Source organism: Strigops habroptila, chromosome 15 (assembly GCF_004027225.2).
Source record: "Strigops habroptila isolate Jane chromosome 15, bStrHab1.2.pri, whole genome shotgun sequence".
Classification (NCBI taxonomy): Eukaryota; Metazoa; Chordata; class Aves; order Psittaciformes; family Psittacidae; genus Strigops; species Strigops habroptila.
The window spans coordinates 4217542-4238784 of NC_044291.2; the positions used below are offsets into that span (position 1 = coordinate 4217542).

At 37.9% G+C, this 21243-nt stretch overlaps 2 protein-coding genes across 8 annotated transcripts in view; one reads left to right on the plus strand and one right to left on the minus strand.

Annotated features, from left to right (window-relative positions):
• Positions 1 to 21243, plus strand: part of RALGPS1 (Ral GEF with PH domain and SH3 binding motif 1) — a 78947-nt gene that overhangs the window by 20382 nt on the left and 37322 nt on the right. For all 7 annotated transcript variants that reach the window (XM_030506785.1, XM_030506791.1, XM_030506788.1 and 4 more), the window contains exon 10: positions 49 to 175. In XM_030506785.1, coding sequence (XP_030362645.1) covers positions 49 to 175 — 127 coding nt within the window. The remainder of the gene's footprint in view (positions 1 to 48; positions 176 to 21243) is intronic.
• On the minus strand, positions 1678 to 18840 carry ANGPTL2 (angiopoietin like 2). The gene is made up of 5 exons (XM_030506797.1): positions 18406 to 18840; positions 8893 to 9747; positions 3864 to 4057; positions 3352 to 3622; positions 1678 to 3260 (listed from the first exon to the last, which is right to left on the minus strand). The coding sequence occupies exons 2-5, from the start codon at positions 9698 to 9700 to the stop codon at positions 3061 to 3063; spliced, it is 1473 nt and encodes a 490-aa protein (XP_030362657.1). The 5' UTR covers positions 9701 to 9747; positions 18406 to 18840; the 3' UTR covers positions 1678 to 3060.

Here is a 21243-nt window from a genome sequence, read left to right on the forward strand (position 1 = left end):
ATGGATTCATCTTAAAATTTAATGATCTCTTTCATTTTTTCTATGTAGCTTTTGAATCGCAAAGACAAGACCACCTTTGAGAAGTTAGACTATCTACTGTCTAAGGAAGATAATTATAAGAGGACACGAGAGTACATCAGAAGCTTAAAAATGGTTCCTACTATTCCATATTTAGGTGAGTGTGAACAATTACTTTCTTTATTCTGGAGCTCCTGCTGGCTGCCAAGCACTAACGTAGCATGTTGTGCACCTGGAGAACACTGTAAAGAGAAGGTATGGTTCACTTCATTTCATATTTAAAAAAATTAGATCTGGTGAAGATTTTTAAGGTATACACTGTCTGGGATCTCTGACTTGCAGAAGTTTTGTGCAATAATGACATCTGAAAACATAAGTGTGTCTTTTCTGAAGACATCAAGAGGACAGCATTTACAAGAGCATTGGATTTCAGAAGTGTCTTTGAGTACAGCATGATTTAAGACCTTGTTTCTGTAGCTGTCATTTTTGCTGTAGTGTTTTCTCAGATCCCTCATAATTTGGCATCTCTAAACTGTAGTTGTTGGTTTGTGTCAGTTTCTTGTAAATACTTTGAAAAGAGATACAAACTGAACAGTCAGTTCAATCGATTGACTTGTCTTTTCAGTATTCCCTTGTATTATTCATGCAGGCACACTGTGTCATTATTTCCCCTGTGGCTCTAACTTGCAGTTCCTGCCCATTGCTGAACTGTGCTAGCATTCCTGAGTAACACTGCAAAACCCAGGCTGCTGTTAAACAAGGCCTTTCAGACACTGGAATGTGTTTCTAGTGATGAGGTTTTTAAAAGGAAGAGTTAATCTGAGAAGTATTCAACTATGTCTTCTGTAAGCAATATAATAAACTTTAAGATAATTTATTGTCATTATTTTTAGCCCCCAAGAAGAGAAACATAGAGTTCTTTTGCTATAGCAGTCCACGTATGCAGAGCATGCTCCTGTTGAAGTAATTGTTTAGAACATTCTGTAAATATGACTTCCAGAAAGAATGTATTGTAAAAAAAAAATGAACCTGAGTCTGGAATTCCCATCACAGATATTCAGCACAAGTCACTAATGTTTGACAAAGTTATAACCAACAGAATACACCATAAAGAGTTGTCTTAAACATTTTAAAGTATTGGTATAACCCTAAACTCCACTTCTAAATGCAACTTTTCTCCTCATCTAACATCATTCTGCCTTGTGCTTTAGCTACATGAACCCTGCATATATTGCACCTCAGGTTTCGTACATCAGAGAGCCTCTCCCTGGTGATTGCAAAGACTGTGTTACTGCTCTTTTAAAGTAAGGTTTTCCACACTTGCATTAAATATTTCTTACCTGAAACTTAATTGTTTTCCAGAGTCCAGTAAATAAACCAGTGGAAGATAAAGCTTCAATACTGTTTGAAAATTCAGGGTTTTCATGTGACCTACAAAATGTTCTTCCTTTTTGGGATTTGTGGAGATTTAGTATTAGCTGAAAAATGCTTTGGTTTTGATGTTGCAATATTTGCACACTTCTTACATGGTAACAGCAGTTGCGTGTAAGAGTTGATACGTGACTGATTTGAGCTGTGAGGCAGAGTGGTGTGGAATTAAGTAATTATCTATTCTTTTCCTATGAGTAATCTGAACTAAAACAGGATAAAATCTGAACATGTCAAAATAACATTCGTTGCTTTATTAAAAGATTACAGTATTACAGGGGTAATCTAATATATTAAAAACCCTACTTTCAGTTATATACAACACATGCTACATCACACGTCAGTTTAATGCACATCATACTGTTGGAAAGAAGTGGTGAGGTAATAAGGGAAAAAGTGTGCAAGCACACGAATGCACAGTATCTGACAGGCTTACTGGAAAACACATTGAACTTCCAAGGGCTTTTGCTCTCCCTCTCATATGCAGTCTTTAACTTCTGCTTTTGTAGTAGTGTGTTACAGCAATCTGCTCTAGAAACCTACCTTAGAACAGTACTAGAATCATCCCTGTCCATATTTCGTAGTTGTGACTGACCTCTACATAAATGAGTAAATCTAATAATTTGACAGTAATACAATTGTGAAATATGATAAATATAACTTCTCCTGGCTACAGGTAACTTCTTTATATAATTTTCAGCTACTGGCTAAGGATATTAAATAGCTTATATATTGGTATCCATCATTTGCCTGCAAAGTTGGATAGTCCCTTTAATTTATATCCAGCCATTTCTGATTACAGAGGCTACACAGCAGGTAATGACTGAAATCAGGTACAAAATCCTGTGACAGTTGTTGTGTAGTACAACACATTGGCTATATAGCACCTTCTATCTGTTGTAAATCTGGATTTATTTCCATATGCAGGTAGTAACTTCATTTTGGTAAGAAACATCATTAGTGTTTTTAATCTAAAATATTTGACTCAAATGTGAATTCTGATTTATAGGAGCAGATTATTAAAATGCTCAAAGTGAAGGGAAAGACTGGGTTTATCACAATCTGCTCTCCAAGTCAAATGATATAGTACTAACTTTATTCACGGCAGTTAACAAAGATTAAATCAGAATAGTCACACTAATGTACATATACCAGCTACACAGTTCAAAGGATATGATTTCCTGTGTCAAATGATTTCTCATAATAATAATAAAACTCTTGCTGTACAGTTCTGTATTTGAGAATATTTATACATAATATAACATACAAAAATATTTAAATGTTGTGGCAGTATTTTTACCATCCAAACTTAATTTACAGGGAATAAACACCAGAAAGTTTATCTACAGTCCATCTAAACTGCAGTTCTAAAAAGCTGAATGTAACTGATTTTAGTACCGAGAGGTGTTCAGAATGTTACATTATTTCAGTTCCTTTTCTTCAGCTGTTTTTTCTGGGAGTGATTCTTGAAAATACAATATACAAACCCTCATATCTTAGCAATAAATGTACAATATCTTACATTCCTCACTTCTGAAAAGATATTTTCAGGTAATAACATCATAGCTTTATGGGATGTTCAGAACAAGAAAGCAAACCAAGAGAAGAATTATTTCAGTGGAATGTGTTAGGGTTAGGTCTTATCATCATAACAACCTTCTTTAGTGAATATGATCCCCCCCGGAATTCAGCCCAGTAAACACCATCCTGATACCGACTGCGGTAGTGTCCTCCACGATACCAGACTCCATTAAGATTTGAATGAGCACACGCGTTGTACCACCATCCTCCCTTCTGGTAGTGAGCACAATTACCTAAAGAAAAAGAAAGCTCCAGTTCAGTCCTGTGAGTATATGAAAAACCTTACAGCAAAAAATCCCAGGGCAATGGAAAGGGACCTCGTACCTGTGTATACATCATGGTCCCGGTCCAGCGTGGTGAACTGTTTGCCATTGTGCCAAGTGAAGGAATCTCCTGCATTGCCGTTGTAGCGTCCCAGTCTCAACTTGTAGTATTCACTTTCTGGCTCCAGTCTGAAGCTGGCGTACTCAGCAAACACTTTTCGACCTGACCAGTCTTCCATTGTTATGAGCAGTTTGTAGTTGCCTTGATTTGTTAACCAATAAATATTTTCTAGTCCGAGCCAGTATTCTCCATCTATGTTACCAAATCCTTGCTGTAAAGGAAGCAGGAGAAGCATGTTATTATTATGCATCTGGTTTCATGGTAAATCTGAGTGTATTCTTAAGTAGAAAACCACAGTAACTTATTTTATAGAGACTTCCTCTTCTGGAAAGGTAAACACACAAGTTCATTTTCAAGGAAGCTGTTTGCTAGACTCTTGAATCCTTCTTTAATTTAACTTTACCAATACTTTTTAGATGGTAGAAAATACTAAACTGCTCACTTGTCCTAACCTTGTATGTCTCCCAGTTCCTGAAAAAGTTGACAGACCCATCCAGCCGTCTCTGAATGACTGTCCAGCCACCAGGGTCATGCCGTTGGTCACACCAGACCTGCATAAGCTGGTTTGTGTTTTCTGGCTTTACAAGATAGATGGAGCTTGTATCATGGCCATCTTCTAGTGCTTGTAGACAGTCTCTCCAGGGCCCTGTGTCAAAACAGAAGGACTCTGCATCAAAATGCAATTGAGCGTATCTTTAATAGAGGGCAGCATCTGAATTGGGAGCTTTTTATACTACATTTTCTTCTTCTGCATAGTGCGTTTGCTCTTGCTCTTACTGAAGGTACAGTGTCCGCTACATGTTTTCAAGCAGATTGATCTGTTGTAACTAGTAGATTTTTTTTTTTTTTTTTTTTAAAGCAGCTGCAGTTGTAAGATTGAGTATATCTTCAAAGAAACTCAATATGAAGGGCTCCATATATAAGTATTAATAGTTTCCTTTAGAAAACAAAATAGCAAGTTTGACTTTCTGTCGTGGAGAAATTCAGCTTTTAGATCCCTCAAAATGTCATTGGCACAGACATTAACAATGGAACTGGCAACATTAAGAATGTAAAGTTACTGTTGTCACCTTAATAAATGACAAAAACAAAACAAAAGAACATGTCAGTTCAAAGTTATTATTAAAGAAACTCCTGAAATAGTCAACTACAGCTCTTGTTCATTAACACAAATATATAGCAGTGTATGATGTGGCATTTACAGCTTTCTAATCTTGCAGTTTCTTTCTAGGCCACATGGTAACAGTGCTTTACTGCATATGAATCTTTTCTCTGAAAGTGCTTTAAGATGAAGATAAACTACTATAAATACTTCAAAGCAGAGTTTGTTGGTACTTTTCCATGGCAGGTGTGTTTTGTCAGATACCGACTTTCCAAAACTTTGACTGAGGTGTGTAATCTGAGATTTGTCATCGGGAATCGGAAGTGAAAGGGGAACACGCTGATGACAACAGGCCCCTGATCTGTCAGACACCACAGTAAACTTGGCCTCATGGAAAAAAAATCCCAACAACTTAATTAAGGGATTTTTATGGTTTATTTGTGAGGTTTATTCTTTGTACTTTGTAGCAGCTTAATTTAAACATATTGAATAGGAAACCTGTTCAGTGCTGTCTGGAATTATATACGAACTGTACGTCAGCCAGGACTCCAGTGGCATAGGCACTGAGTTAATTGTTTCATATTCAGTTTCCTTTAGAACTCTTGTGGATGTGCTTTACTCCGTGCAGTTTGTTAATATTCACTTCTTTCATTGCTCTTATAACCTCTTCTATCAACATTTCAGTTCTGAGGTAAATCCTGCAGAGTATCCTCTTTGCCCCTAATTTAGCACAGGAACACAAAGTGTCCCCTCGGTGAATACTCATATCAAAATTAATTTAGATTAATTAATGGCCGTTGCCTTAATTTCTCTGAGTATATCTTTTTATCCTGAAGGATATATCAGTTTAAAGCATCTGCTTCATTAAGCCATAATTATCAGTATGAATTTATAATGTCTCATGTTATTATGTATGTTTATTTTTGTATACTACTGCCTCTTTTGATAAAGTGTGTGACCATATAATATTAATATAAGCTGCACATTAATATTGCATTAACCTTAGCGTTCCTCTTTGCTGCTTATTACTTAACTATTTAGTTTTTATAATACAGCAAGGGCTTAAAATGTTTCCCTGCAAGTTTTATCTGGCAGAGTATAATTAGCCGGCTTGTGTGCATGTTTTTCTAGGAATAATGGCTTGTGTAGCAGTTGCACAAGGAAACATGCATTTCATAAGTGGTATAACTGATGACTAAATGTTTTGTTCCCAGAAAAAGATTTGTTGATTTGTTGGGTAAGGATGATGAATCAAATTAATTTAGTTTTCTAGTTCAGCTTTCGTTTGTCTTGGGTCTAGTCATCTTCCTATGCTGCACTAGCAAATTTATACAGAGCAGTATTTTGGTAAGCTATTCGTGTAAGTCTGTTTTATACAGAAAATGTAGCAGCGCTTCACATAAGAGGGTTTGTCCTGGTGTGTGTCAAATTCTGCACTTTGGTAAATTGCTGTTTCACATCTACTTGAATTACTGATCCTGGGGGCCTTTTTGATGTCATAAACTAAAACCCACTGTAGATAAACCACGTCTATTTGCATTGGCATAATAAAACTTGCAGTTGTTGGGCATTCACACATGCAAAGTTGTTGCGGTTTGGTGTGTCGCAGCCCTACATCCCACCCCAAGCCCCTGGGTAATAACTCCCAGAAAGGAGGAGTAGTTAGTGTCACAGCTAAACCAATTCATCCTGAAGTCTTTTTATTAGGCTTTTAGCTCTTTCAAGCAAGTTTAAGGGGCAGTGTTCCTAAAGAGGACTATAGAAATTTTACTTGGAATTCATATTTTGCTTAGAAGAAGGGAGTGAAATATAACCGTAGTTATTTTGAAGAATCTCTGGTGTTGACATTAGGTGACTTACTGGCTATTGACTAATTATTCATTTTCATTTTTCTGTAGCATTTCAGTGTTGTGTACATGTTCAGTATTTTGCAGACAGAATTAAACTTACGCAACTTATTCTTTTGGGCATGAGTGGGAAACAAGAATGCACAAATAAGAAGAAATAAATGATTTATGGATAAAATTGCAAATTCTTCTACGCAGAATAAAAACAAAGTGTTTTTTTTTTTTTTTAGTTTCCTTTATTTTTGCAAAGAACCAGCAACAGGAACGCTGGGGTGGTTTTATGCCTCATAAAATGAGACTTTGAGAAATGTAGCTCAAAGCATGACACCAGTCCTTGCAGAGAGATAAATTTTTCTGTTTTGAAGTATGTATCTCTGAAAGTACTTCATATCCAATGATGATGCCCACATTTTATACTGCATTCTTTCAGTTTCTTTTCTCTGGAGCATTTTGCTATGAGACTGGGGTTCTTTAACTTATTTACATCATGTTTTTATGATTTACTGCCAATGTGTTATTGTACAGTCATCAGCTACTCTCAGAGGCAATAGTCTGTGATGTCTCTGAAATATGCAATGCTTCAGGTATTTCTAATACATTTTTAACAAGACACTTCTTCTAAGCCTTGCCTCTCAAATCAGGCACATTATTTTGGGTTACTTGGCTAGTTGTTTTGGCTTACCTTTGTGAGTATGGAGAAAATATTCAATAAATATATATTTAAATCACACTACACAGTAAATTATAATAGCAGGTAGGGAAAGACATTTCAAACGTGACAGATAAATACTTCTAAATGACTGTCTTGTAGATTGTAGTCATAATGTTTTGTTCTGAAGTAGCAGATGTCAAATCTTATCTTAGAATCATGGACTTTGGAAGGGACCTCTGGAGATGGACATGAAAAATAGCTGGATAAGCAGTACTTCTTCAGGTGAGGATCTAGGGATTCTACAAGGTTGCAAGTTAGTCAGGAGTCAAGGTTTTACTTTGCGAGAAAGGAAAATGCTGTATAAGGATAAATCAACAAAACTGCTGTGCATGTGAAGTAACTTTTCTATTCTGCTGTGCGATGGCGCAGCCTCGGCTTCAGTTTGGGTACTTTAAAAGCATAAGGAGGACATGCACTGGTTAATGAGTTTTCAGAAGAGTTTAACAGGAAGTGAAAAGGTCTTAAAGGAATGCTTGAAAGATACTTCACTTAAAGAAAGATAGGAAAACACTGTACTAAGAGCTTGAACCTAGCTTGAGATCAAAGTCACAGTGTAATTATTAAAGAGGCAATCCTGTAGTATATTGCTCCAAAGAAATTGTAATAGGTCTGATTTTCTCCTGGGGGTTTTTGGTTGGTTAGTTTTGGGATTTTGTTGTTGTGGGTTTTGTTTGTTGGGTTTTTGTTTGGTTGGGTTTTTAAGATAGAACATTAGAATCATGGTATTTCTGACTGAGGTTCTGCATGCCACAGTGCAGTCTTTGGTGAGTTCATCTCTGGCAATATTGTAAAATAACTGCTCTGTAGAAAAGTGCTTTAGAGCTGGGCTTTAGACTGAAACACCTGCTCAAGTTTCTCTCGTATTTCCCTGGAGAAATAGCTGTTTGGGGTTTTTTTGTGGTTTGTTTCGTTTTGTTTTAATGTGGCAGTTGCATTATTTGATAATTATAAAGAGTTTGCTGTTGTCATTTGGAATATGTTGCAAATAGCCTTGAAATATATTGAGTTCAATTCATGTGCATTACTCTGTATTTGTATCTTTCAGTTGGCTATGGGTACTCTATCTTTTTTCTGAAGCAAGTACATGTTGCCCACACACTGCAGAATAGACTTCTCTTGTGTGAGACACATAATACTTGAACTGTTTTTTTTAAATATGTGGAACCATATGTGAAATGGATTCTTTACCTCTTCATCATGTAGATCAACTGATCTCTAATGTGATTTCAGATGCCTCTAATCTTGCTTATGGCAGAACTCCTAAGACTCTTAATGAGGCTGTATAATATCTCTTATTATCCTCACCCTGTGTGAGGTGCGGAGCAGTTACATATTACTTTTTGAGTTACATAAGCACAAAAATTACCACATGCTACATCAAAAAACTTGTAATAACTAACTTCATAAAAGTTTGCACAGAAACCCCTTCAGATGTCATGAATTATAGGCACAGGTAAAGAAAATTTAGATGACTGACTGCTCGTGACTGAGATTTTTTTGCGGCTCTCATCTCATACATGTAGTATAGATGGTGGGTTTGTCCTGACAAAGTAACAAGAGGAAGATCTGTGGGGCTAGTGTGTCTGTATCTGTTAGATTTCTTTTTTTGCTTTCATTCTGTGCTTGTACTATGACATGTATATTAATACACAAGGTAGATTCACAGACAACATCAGATCTAAGAAATGAGTTCAGTTACTTCAATTCTTCTGCATTTATTTTGCTAAATAAATCTGTCTGCATTTTTGACATTACAATTAAAATGTTACCCACTGCATATTAGCATAAACTAATGTAGATATATCAATAGTATTACTTACCGGATGGTTTATCAGTTGAAGTTGGAATACTAGTGACTGCAGGCATGGTTGGTAAGGTAGGTGGCAGGACCTTTAAGTTCTGATCACTCTGAATCTCATTAGTAGATATCTGGTTGATAATGCGATTGTAAGTAGGAGGCTGGTACACTTTGTTTGGTGGCTGTGGAGTTTGTGGCAGTGGCTTTACAGACGGCATTTTTTGACAGTGTTCTTCCAGTTGGGCAATTATTATTGACTGATTATTGGCAATCGACATCAAATGTTGGTACTTGTGCTCTAAGTCTTTGTATTTGTTTGCAAGTTGTAGCATATCCGCAGTTTGGTTCAAAATCTTATTCTCCAGTTGAGAAAGTTCTAAGGCGTTGTCACGTTTTCGGATAATTTCATGTAGTAACTGCATGTAGAGTTGTGTGACACGAGAATTCATATTTCTGCTCTCTTTTCTTAAGAGCTTGACCTCATTAACAATCCCACCATCCACTTCCACCAGTTGCTGGAGAGTTTCTATTTGTCTCTTTTGTTTAAGAAGTTCATTGTTAAGTAACTGTATTTCTTGTTTATTTACCCTGTTTTCAAGTAGAACTTCAGGCTCCTTAGAATTGACGCAAATGGCACCTGTCACTCTCTGCTGAGGTACAATAAAGGTGTAAGTGCATTTGTCCTGTGTGTCACTAGAACGCTTATATCTGTTCATATAAATGAATTCCTGCTCTGTTTCCTCATCATTGCCTTCCAGTTCCTGTGTCTCACTTGCAGTAGCTCCCATAACAGCTATTAGCATTAAGCAGGTGAATCTTATTGTCATCATGATCCTCTTATTCTGGTCAAATATTCTTCTGCAAAGAACTTCTTAATCTGTTTAAAAATAAATTTAGCAGTAAGTAACAAATAGCAAATAGGTACACATTTACAAGACAAGTGATAATCTATCCTAAAACTTACAAAATATTACATAGTAACTAGTATGGCTGTGTACAAATGAGAGACTTTCCTTGTCCAGCATGAACTTACATTGGCTAAGGGGGACATAATGGGAAATGATTGTCTCATTCTGTGGCTGGAACTGTAGTTAGTAGTTACTAGCTTATCTAAAGCCTGCCACCAACCACAAGAAACTAAGTAATAAATACCAGGATTTGAAGGGTCCTTTTTCCAGCCAAGTACCACCGAAGTTTCCAAGATTGGTGTTTTCATTTAAATACGAATTACATTTTCATTTCTTAGTTAAAAATGTAACTGTTCAATGTATGCACAACGTAAGTTAATAGCTGCTGTTAAAAGTTCTGAAAATATCAAATAGCTCATTATAATTAAAATCTCTACTGTCAAAAATCACAGGCAGTAAAATCTGACTAGTAGAATTTGCAACTAAAATATTTATTGTTATGGAGACATCTCTATGCTCAGCCTGCTCATTTCACTTCATAGTCCTTTCTCAGAAGGGAAGACCACATGCATACATGCATGGTGGACAAAGATGACCCCCTGGCTATTAAAATTAGCTAGTTGTGCTTACTGACATACTGCAGCAGTACCATTTTGGTGAAATTATGCTTAGTTCTCAGAGCAGATTCATATTCAACGTGGAAATTTGAGGCCATCACCATCTCTTAAAAAAGTAAGTCAATACCAGAACTTTATAGGCAGCAGTCGTCTTGAAAACACGAGCTTGGCACTGTCACTGCTGCCAGGAATGCCTTGTCACAAATCACTCTTTTATCAGCTGCTTGAACAGCACTTTGGTATCATGTATTTCTACCAGCTTTAATAGGCGTGTATATATAACCTAGTTTTCTTAAAATAAATAAAATTGGGGAGAAATGCTGTATGGAGCTTTTTCAGTGTATAAAGCCTGCTTGATACTTTTTAAAAGCAGGGTGGTGTTACCATCACATTTTTCTTTGCTTGTAAAACATTGCACATGGAATAACCATTCCGTGTTTAAATAACTGTCACCTTACTGCTTGGTCATCTTTAGTACAGCAATCTTTTTTAAATTACATGAAATGATGATAGTAGCAGCTGTGAGAAACTGGAATGAGTCCCGCTGAGAGCAACCAACGTGGATAGCTAGAGGCTGGTAGACGTTATGTATCAGGAGCAACAGAAAGAGCTGGGCTTGTTTAACCTCCAGAAGAGAAGGTGAAGGAGACCTCTTACTGCTGTCTTCAACTACTTACGGGGTGTTTGTAGGGAAGATGGATTCTTTTAGGAAGTGCACAGTGAAAATATAATGCTCAATGCATACAAATTGCCCCAGGAAAAATTGATTTTTGGGTAAAAGAATTTCCCAGTGAGGCTGTCCAAGAACTAAAGCAGTCACCCAAAGAGGTGGTGGAAACCCCATTCCTGGAAATAGGTAAAGTTTGGATTTGGGCAAGGCTCTGAGCAGTCTGATCTAGTGTTGAAGTTAGCCTTGCTTTGTAAGGTGAAGGTGAGGTCCCATCCGATCTGAATCGTTCTGGGATTGAATCTGGGATTCTAGGCAGCTGCTGACTTATTAAGAGATTTTTTCGTAGGGTTTCAAGATAATGATGGATGTGCATGCTTAAATAAATATACTGAGAAGAGGTATGCTGTCAGTCATTCGTTTTCCTGTTGTTTTGAAATAAACCATAGAAGTTTCTGTAAATGATTCAAACAAAAGTGACCAGGACTTGCTCTTTCTTAAAGGTTTTGGATATACATTTTTGCTTCGGTTTCTTATTTGGAATAAACTAATTTTCCTTTTGCAAATGGAAGGGAATTGCGCTTTACAGCACCTGCCAAGAATCTTGAAAACTTGTCAGATAAAAGTTTGGAGTTTGACATGGATTCTGTAAGCAGTGGAGTGTTATTTGGAGCCCTGGAAAACAGGGAACATAAATTTACCCCAGACAGCTTTAAATTGCATAATCAGCATTTGCACGGCAGGTCACACTTGGAAACCCTGGCACTTTTCCAGGCCTCATATTTCTGCACAGATGGAGTGTTTTTGCAATGTGTCTCATGTATGGGTATAAAATGGGTTTTATTTTTTCACAGTTTGAGTTGAAGTATCTTTCCCTGCCCACTCAAAACCTGTAATTATTGTAACCACTGAAAAGAAATTGAGATTTTCTCAGAGTTCACTTGTGTCTTTGTTACAGCATCTCATGTCTTTAATTGAGGACAGGATTTAGGGTGCACATTCTTTTCCAGGCTGAAGAAATACAGAGCAACATATAACACTTGGATTTTTTTTTTTCTTCAGTTTTTTTATGAACTCTTCAGGAAAAACACCAACCAGAGTTCATCAGCCTCATCTTAACATGTCAGTACAAACATCTGTCAAACTAGGATAGACTATTTCAGTTGGAAGGGACCTACAATGATCATCTAGTCCAACTGCCTGACCAATTCAGGGCTGACCAAGTTAAAGCATGTTATTTATTATAGCCATTGTCCAAATGGCTCTTAAACAGTGACAGGCTTCGGGCATTGACCACCTCTCAAGGAAGCCTGTTCAGTGTTTGACCACTGTTTGCCATCAGTGAATAACATCAGCATAATTAAACAATGCTGAAATGCTTCTTTCTCATGATCATGCCTTTTCTAAGGTGTCCTTCCTATAAGAAAAAAAACTGGAAGGAAAAGTACATTGGTAAGAGAATGCTCCTTACAAATAGCATCAAGAACCATATTATCTTCAGATGTCTTTCTTCCTGTTTATAAGTGATCTCTTCTGTCTTTTTTTTTTAACTGCACAAGTAGATAATAAGTGTTCAGCATGAGGCCTTTTGTTGCATATTGTGGAGAACTGCATAACATAAATGGCATTTCTTCCTTTCTGCAGTTGGATTCAAATGAAGTTCACAACAAACATGCTTGTTCAAACAACTCTCAGTGATTAATCTTTCACAGAGAAAAAAGCTTCCAGAGGAAGCGGGGAGGGAAGCCGGAGAATCAATTTTAAAGTATTCAGTGCTTTTTAATATCTTCCTCTTCTTTTTGAGTAGGAGAACATCAGATTTTACAACATCAGAATTCCTTCCCATGGGAGAGGAAGATCTAATTTACTTGATGTCCAGCACACTAGCTTTCAGTTTTCTTCTGTTGCACTTACGCCAAGTAATTGCTCATACTCTTTGTACTTCGCTAGTGCTGTTGCATGTTGATCACTTGGTTTTTACTGTTTCTCTGGCTCGGCCCTGCTCTTCTCTCCCAGTAGCTCTTCTGTAGTCAACTAGGAAGGAACTATATTACTGGGGCCACATTTGTCCCCAGTGCGAAATTCCACTCAGGTAACTGTAGACTCTTCAACCTCACCATTGCACAACGCTGCCTTCTGTAACAGCATGTTTGGTGCAGCTTTTCTTAATTACCGAAACTACAGCACGTCTGTCATCTATCCTCATGCATGCTGACAAAACTTCAACGAGCAAACATACAAACAAGAGGTGAAAGAGGCACACTTAGAGATGTGTTATTTTAATAAGAAAAATAGAACTTCTAATTAGAAAAAATATGGGAGTTTGAAGCAATTTCATTTCTAGATTCTGTTGTTCAAGACTTGTGTGCTTGTAAAAGCACTTTTCATGGGAGCTGAGCTGAGACAAACTTGCCCTAGTGCATCTAAACCCAGTTTTGTGTGGTTTTACCCTACTCAGCAGTATGGAGTACTTTATTCAGGCAAAATACTATTTTTTATGTTTGTCTTTTGCCAATGTTACTGCATCTGTATGAAAGCTTCTGGCAGCATCATTGTGTGGGTTAGAATCATAATATTTTTCATGCTCCTAGCCAGCATAAGCATTTTGGTTAAAATTTCACTCTGTAGAACAAATGTTGGCCTATCTCTCCGTATAACTGGAAGTAGGTAATTATAAGTTGGTTTGTTTGCTCCTTCATTGTTTGTCCAACTGAGGATGTTCCCATGATCTGGTGAAAAAAGAGGAAATAAACTTTCTGGAAGGGCTATCAGATGTTTCAGCATTTAGTTGTTTTTTCCTGTCGCTTAAAGGAAAAAAGTAAATACAGTCTTTCTCTGGCTTTGCTTTGAAACATTTGTGTGTCCTGGGCTGTCATGCTTATATGGGACTTTTGGTTCCTCAGAATATGTTACCTTTTGATTGTTACCAATATCTTGAAATTTATATGTGATATTTCACCAAGATTTGAGTATTTTACCGTGTGAAATTACACAGGTGCTTCACATCCTATAGTTTAATCAGTGTCATGATCCTGAAATGATAAAGGTAAAAATATTTCGACATGCAAAGTATTAGTTTGGCAAGTGTTCACTTTGTTTTAACCAGCTTGCCTTAAGCAGTAGCATCAAAGGTAGCAATGTCAGCAATGTGACCTTTTTTTTTCTAAGCCGCTTACAACAGAATACACATTTCATTGTGGATATTCCAACATGTACCTTTTTCATAATCTGAATGTTATGATGACATGCTTCAGAGGATCTAATTTTTACAAAATGGACTAGTTAACTCTCAGGTTTTATAAAATACTTTATCTTTGGGATTTTTGTGCCCAAGAGAACAAAGGTATGTCTCTGTCAGATGAAAAATGTGACTTGTAATAACATAACAATTATTAAGCTTATTTGAAAATGCTACCCGTAGCCTTTCAGTGCTGTGGCTGTTTTTTGCTGGATGAAATCTGTTCATAAACTAGACATTTGCAGTATTATTCTGGAAAGAAAAGCCTGAGTATACATTGTCAACACAGTTGCATCTAGATCTAAAGTGGTTTGCAATGTTGAGTCTTTCAACCACTGAGAGATTGGTATCTTGTCTCTGGGAGTTATACTGTGTTCTTTTTATGCCTACATTTTCCAGTGTTCTGCAAAAAAACCCAGAAAGAGCTGAACCAGTAAGAAGGTCACTGGATGGTGGCTGAGCACTGAATTTTATTATGCTTTACTTTGGATTGCAAGTCAGTTCAAGGAGGAAATGTTTTGACGTGTAAGGAAGATATCACCTATACTACAGCAGTTTGGAGAAATATGAAAGCAAAATAATAACCTGGGTAAATCTTGTGTGGAAAACCTTAACTAAGACAAATATGGAAAATAATTGTCTGGATTTCATATAAGAATATACATTTTGTGTCTTAAATTGCACTGACCTTTGTTACTCTTAGAGATACAGAACATTAAAGAACCCAGTAGTTAAAAGCAGCAGAAGTGCTTCTTGCTGCTGCTCTTGTTTTTCTATATATAGTAAACTGTTAATAAGCCAGAGGACTGTAGCTAAGAAAGTGATGCACTGAGCTATATAAATGCAGCTTTTGTACAAGTGATACGTGACACTGTGTTTACCCTTGGAGACTGGTTTACAGAGAAGGCAATTTTCTATGCTAAAACTTAAGATGTTACATGAGTAACATCTTACTTCAGTAACTAGTTGAATTGCACTATCGTGGAATTTATTGCAAAGATAATGTAGCTAAAAAAACCTGCTACCAATATGGTTTGAGGAGCTAATACATCAGAACCTGGTATGTGATGAAGATAGCAGCAATTCTCACTTCAGAAAGTTACAGTGGAATTTTGGTTGCTTGTATGTCAAAGCTCAGGAACTAAGGAGGTATTTTTTAGTTTGTTGGGCTTCAGTTATGATAACTATTTTAAACAAGGTGGGTTTCCTATGGCACTTCATACGCTTAAGCAGGAGTGCTCAGTAAGCTGTCAAAATAGGATTCTCCATTTAAGTCGTATCTCTAGGATAACTTGTTTTTACAACAAACTGCTACCATTTTCTGTCATTGTCACTCAGTCTCCCTAAAAGGGCTCCCAGTGTTACATCCCTAGTTAATTCCAGAATTTGGGGGATGGTGGTGGTGTATTTATTATTTCACTCTTCTGTATGTGGTTCTATTTATGTGTCATTTTAATTTTATTGCCAATAGGTGACTTTCATTTCATTAAAGAATGGATAGGCTCACAGTTTGTTCCTATCCTTGTAAATTGCTCTGACTCAAGCACTTACAGTCTAGAGGCTGGACTGTTCAGAGTGTGTGCAGTTCTAACATGCCAAAATTCAATGCACCATAATTAAACTGGTAATTCAGAGGCTTTTAGAAATATCCAGATAGATGGAAAAAAAACCCCACGTGTATAATGAAGGATGAGATATGCACTTTTTGCAGAGCACTGATGTTTTGTCTGACATCTCCCTATATGGTTGTTTTGACATGAAACAAAAACCAGGTCTTCCATACAGATGAGCTCATTTTGCTACACTGAATCACTGTTACAAAATTCAGTTCTTGTGTGCTGGTCATATTTAATATAACAAAGATAGCACTCATCTGAGAGGCTTTTCCTACATACCTCCCATGCTATGGTACCTTTTGTGCCAATTCCTCAAGTATTTAGACATAAATGGAGGCATGTTCACAAAAGGCATAGTGTTAGCTGTTTCAGCATTTCTTCTTGAAAAGAGAAACTATTTTATTTCATTGTGAATTCACACTTGGTATGATAACTGTTCATTCTAAAGAAACATGGCAAAACTAGCAACAAATCTTCACTGCTTCTTTAATACTTGTGTCTTTGGTATCAAAAGGGGTTTATAGGTTAGTGCAGTTTTACATTTTAATTGAACGATAAAAGCAAATGGAGCAAGGGTGTTGAAAATGTAAAATCCTGCTATAAAAAGATCAGAGGGTTTGGGTTTTGTTAACAAACATTAGTTTTTGCTTCTGCAGAGTCCTTTGATAGTCGGTGTTTGTGGACTTACAGTTAGCTGGCATGTTCCAGGCACCAGGCCAGTAATATGATCTGGATTTCACAACACCATTGTGATAAGATAGATAAGCATGAATTTTCTGAAGCTGCTTTCTTTCTTACTCCCTGCCCCTTTTCTCAGAGCTCATGCTCTGTTCTGACTCCTTCTCCCAAACATCCTCTTGCAAGGAAGTATATTAATCCATCCTCTCAAATTTTCAGGTGGTCTTAATTTTTAATGTGATTTATTAGTTTTTTCTCTTTTATAACAAGAGTGACTTCTACTGGTACAGTTTGGGTCTTTTTAGAATTAACATCATGTACTTTGGTTTTCAGATGAAGGGTACTGCTGTGAAAAACCTCAACACTGATTATTTTTTCAGTTTTGTAAAATGAAGCAGCAATTCACAGTGAAAACACAGCACAGTAGTGTGCATGCCACATGTGTGAGGAAAAGCTTTAAAGTTTTGCTTGAAGTTTTAAAGTAAATGTAACAGGGGATAAGGAAGAGCTGACACGTAAGACCATGCAGTCTCAGTTAAACATGATGTAAAACTAAGTTGAAAAAAATAACTCCTAGCTTATGGGGGGAATATTTTTGGGGTTGTTTTTTGTCACTAGTTGCTTGATTCCATTGTGGGCAGTGCTATGCTGACAGAAACCAATTGATTCCTTTAGATACTTCGATTATAATGCATTCAATACTGAGCTTTTCTGTCCACTTAAAATTGGGGTGAAATTTTGGTTCAAGCACCAATTCTTAAAAGGAAATACTTGTTTCACTGAGCAGAATGGATGACTAAAGCAACCCTTCAGAATGAGTGTGTCTTAATTGGCTCCTGGAGAACTTTTGTTTTGAAATACTATCAAGTGCTGCAAGAAACTTGAAAAGCTGATGTATCTTTTGCTGCTGTGCAACTTTTTTTCCAAGCTTTGGGAAAAAATGAGCTTTTTTTTTTTAGTTACACCAAGTACACATTTTCTTTCTGGATTACCAGGAATTTTAGTCATGTTGATTGTGGATTGTTCTTTGTGCTTTAGTGAAGTTCTGTCATAGATGTGGAATGTAATTATTGAAAGAGAGCACTGCTTTTGTTGTTGCTTCCCTTAACAGTGGCCTCACCTTATTTTCACTTAATCCAATCACTACCAGAAAGTGCTCATACTGTGTGTGCTCCTATGTGTGCATGCACATTGTCCATAATAGCCCTTAAACACGTTCACATTTTAATAAATGTGACTCCTTTTGCCCATGAAAATAGTAGTTAGATCAAACAGTAAATATTTAATGCTTACACAAATGTATTCATAAATGTTAAGTTCTTTTTTTAAATGAAACTTTTCCGAAATCTCTCATACTTATTTTATAGACTCTATTACAGGAACTTTTGTATCTCTTTAATCAGACACCAGCGTAAGACTGAATGGAGACTTCATAGTTTTTAATACAGGTAATCCTTTAGTAAAGTTATCATAGGATTTAGTATATCCTAGAAGGTTTGTTGAAAGGTGAGCATGTCTGAGGTAGCTCAAAGTTACATGCAGCATTAACTAAGATGATAAAAAGATTATGTATCTTGAAAATAGTGGCAAGAAGGCTTTTCACTGCCTGGCATCATAAAATGTCTCAACTGTATTTTAGTCTGTTTAGGGGGTTGTTTTTGCTTTAAGGCAAAAAGAGTCTTGCTGTTTTACATTGGAGCAGTGCTATCTTTGACAAGCTAACTCTCACTGGTACCATCGTCCGGCTGCAGCCCAGTCCCTGGGCACCAGCCGCACACCTCGCATCAACCCGCCTGCATGCCCGTCCTTACCCGTCTCCTTCGGCTCTGCTCCTCAGCCCTTGGTGCGTCTCACCCGAGGTTTTCAGTGCAGCCCGTCCGCAGGGGCTGTGACATCTCACTTGGCTGTGTCAGGGAGCTGAGGGAGCTGCACGGCTCCGTGCGCTGCCCTGCAGTTAGACGAGGCAGTAACCAGCGGCTCTCACCATCCTTTCTTCCCTTGTTCTCCGCTTTTTTCTCCCTGAGGGTACTTCACTCCGTGGCAGCCCAGGTTCAGCCGCCCATCCGCGCTGCTGTGGGGCACGGCCGGGCTTTAGAGTCCGCGGTCCGTCGCGTCAGGCGAGAGGCTGAGGCAGCCCGAGGTGAACTTGAGCTCCTTTGTGGCACGATTGCGTCCGGGCCGGGAAAAAGAGGAGGAAAAAAAAAAGGGGGGAAAGGCGATCCTGCGGCGAGCCGCCCGGCTCCGGTTGGGCGAGCGTCCTCCCTCCTCCCACCAGCGCCGGGACCCACCCGCGACAGACGGCCCCGGGCCCCGCCGCAGGCATGACCTCAGCGCGGGGCGGGAGCGGGGCTGAGGGGCCGGGCCGCGGGCCGGGTGCGCGGCTGTGTGCTCGGCGGCCCCCGGTGTTCCAAAGCGAAACGCCTCCGTGTGTCACGGGTGAAACGGTCAGCGTTGTTACAGCGCTTCACGTTCCGCAGGCCGCGTTGAGCAGCGGGGGTTTGGTTTCTTAGCTCGGTGTTGGAGCGTGTAACTGCGGAGGGTTCGGCCCCAACATGTCGGGGGCGGGGAGGGCCGCGTCCTGTTCGGTCATCTCTTCACGGTGTGCTCGGTGGTGTGGAGAGGTGAGGTGCAGACATTGAAGTCACTAGTCGTGACTTCACTACAGTGACCAGTCACTGACTGGTCCTCTCTGATGCTCAGAGAAGGAAGGCAAGGCAGCTTTATTCAGAGAAGTGCCAATATTCTCCATGTTTTGCCCCTTCATAGGTAGCTTTTATCAAGAAACGGCATGTTCCTAGAACTAAAGGAAAATAAAGTTGTTCAAATTCAAGTAAGCTCTTAACATAATGCAAAGATTTTTCCAAGGCACTAGTTTTATACTGAAAAGGCTGTTCTGGTTGAACCAGAAAGTGATAAACCGTTAACTTTTGACTGACTTAGCAATAGGCCCATTAAATTTTCTTCTAAGGGAGTGGGTTGTCGTGAGTGTGGCTGGTTTTCACAAATTCCTGACTACTTCCTGACTAGGAAGGCAATTCCCTACCTAGATTACTCCTTGAGTATTTAATTTGCATTTAAAAATGAACATTTTCAGATTCTTTGCTTTTGTAGAAAAACACAGGTTTCTAACTTACTGTAATGCCCTGGCACACCAAGGTTCTTGGAAATACAGGATTTCCCAAGGATAAAGTTTGTTATTTAGGACCATATTTCTAAATCACCCATAACCACTTTTGAGCTCTTTAATATATACTTAAGCTCCATTGATTTTAGGGCACTTATTTAAGTGCAGTTATTAAATGCCTGAAAACTTTACCCATTGAAAGAGACTAAATAGAGACTTCTCTTGTGAGTATTTTAGTCATTAATGTTCGCTTACACATAATTGTGTTATAGATAAAAGTATTTGAAAGATCAAAAGTAGCCAAACCCTATTTCTTTTATTGTCCTCTTTTCTGAATAGGAAACAACGTATTATTACACAGATCAACCTTCTGATGAGGTGCTGAGTACCTTTCTGTCGTTTTTAAAGCTAAATGGCCTGGAAACTTTTATATATAGGTCATGCCAAATCGTGTATGATGAAGCTGCTTGATTTCTTCAGCCTGTTGCAGTTTTGTCTACTGGGAAAAATGAAGTTGTGCCAGCTCGATAGGTGGCACAGAGCTTCAATGGATGTGCCAGTGTAGGTATCAGATTTGTTTGGGTAACATGAGGTGTTTGCCCTTTGGGAAGGATTGAAGAGAAAAATGGAATTGGCATTCTGCTGGGACCAAATGGGAATGCCTTTTCCTTGGATTTGTAATACTGTGGAGTTCATTGCCTTTTGTTAAAGGCTTTAGGCTGAATTATGTGATTTTCAAAACATTTCATAGTTGTTCCATTTGCTTTTCATACTGAGAATCTCGGAGATCAGGTTCTATTTAAATCCAGGATTGGAGAATAACAGATCCTGCTAATAGTGATGTACTAGTAGCCAGTTATCTCTGGCTGTGAGAGCTGACAGTTGTCTTCACCAGAGTAATTCAGTCACCAAGGAGAGGTCCAATGTTAGACTTGGCTTTGAGAACTAGTGAAACTACTGTAAAACAGATGGTCAGAGAAGTTAACTTTGAGTCAGTGATCAGACATTCGAGGTAAACAAAACAGATAAGAATGTGCCAATCTTAAAAAGGCAAACTTTGAGCAATCAAACTGATTAGTTTTCTCAGACAGTGCAGTTCAGTTGCTGAATTCGTTTGCCAGAAGATCATTTGAAGCCAAAAGTTAAAACAAAAACAAAACCTGTGTGTGTAGGAATAGCAGGAAAAAGAAAGAGTGAACAGACAGATTCAAAAAAAAAAACCATAAAAAAATACCACCCAGACTTAAACACAAAAGTGTTTATCCAAGATCTATCTCAGGAAGTCCCTAAACCACAGTTCACTGCTGACAGGAAGCTACATCTGGAAAACAACTATTGTACCTTTGCCTTTTTCCTATATTCATTTTCTAAGCACTGTCTTCTTTCTGACACTGGTTATGTTTAGAAATGTTTACATGACTCATTATTACAATATTTAATCTTCTGGGTTTTTTTTTCCCTGATAGATGGGAAAAGCATTAGGAGATGGTTGGGTTTGGGAGAAAAATAAAGAAATAAAAGTAAG

Coding starts and splice junctions, on each gene's coding strand:
- ANGPTL2 (XM_030506797.1), bottom strand. CDS start 9,700: ATGATGACAATAAGATTCACCTGCTTAATGCTAATAGCTGTTATGGGA. Junction 3,623..3,863: donor GGAACTGGGAGACATACAAG/GTTAGGACAAGT, acceptor CTTCCTTTACAG/CAAGGATTTGGTAACATAGA. Junction 3,261..3,351: donor GGACCATGATGTATACACAG/GTACGAGGTCCC, acceptor CTTTTTCTTTAG/GTAATTGTGCTCACTACCAG.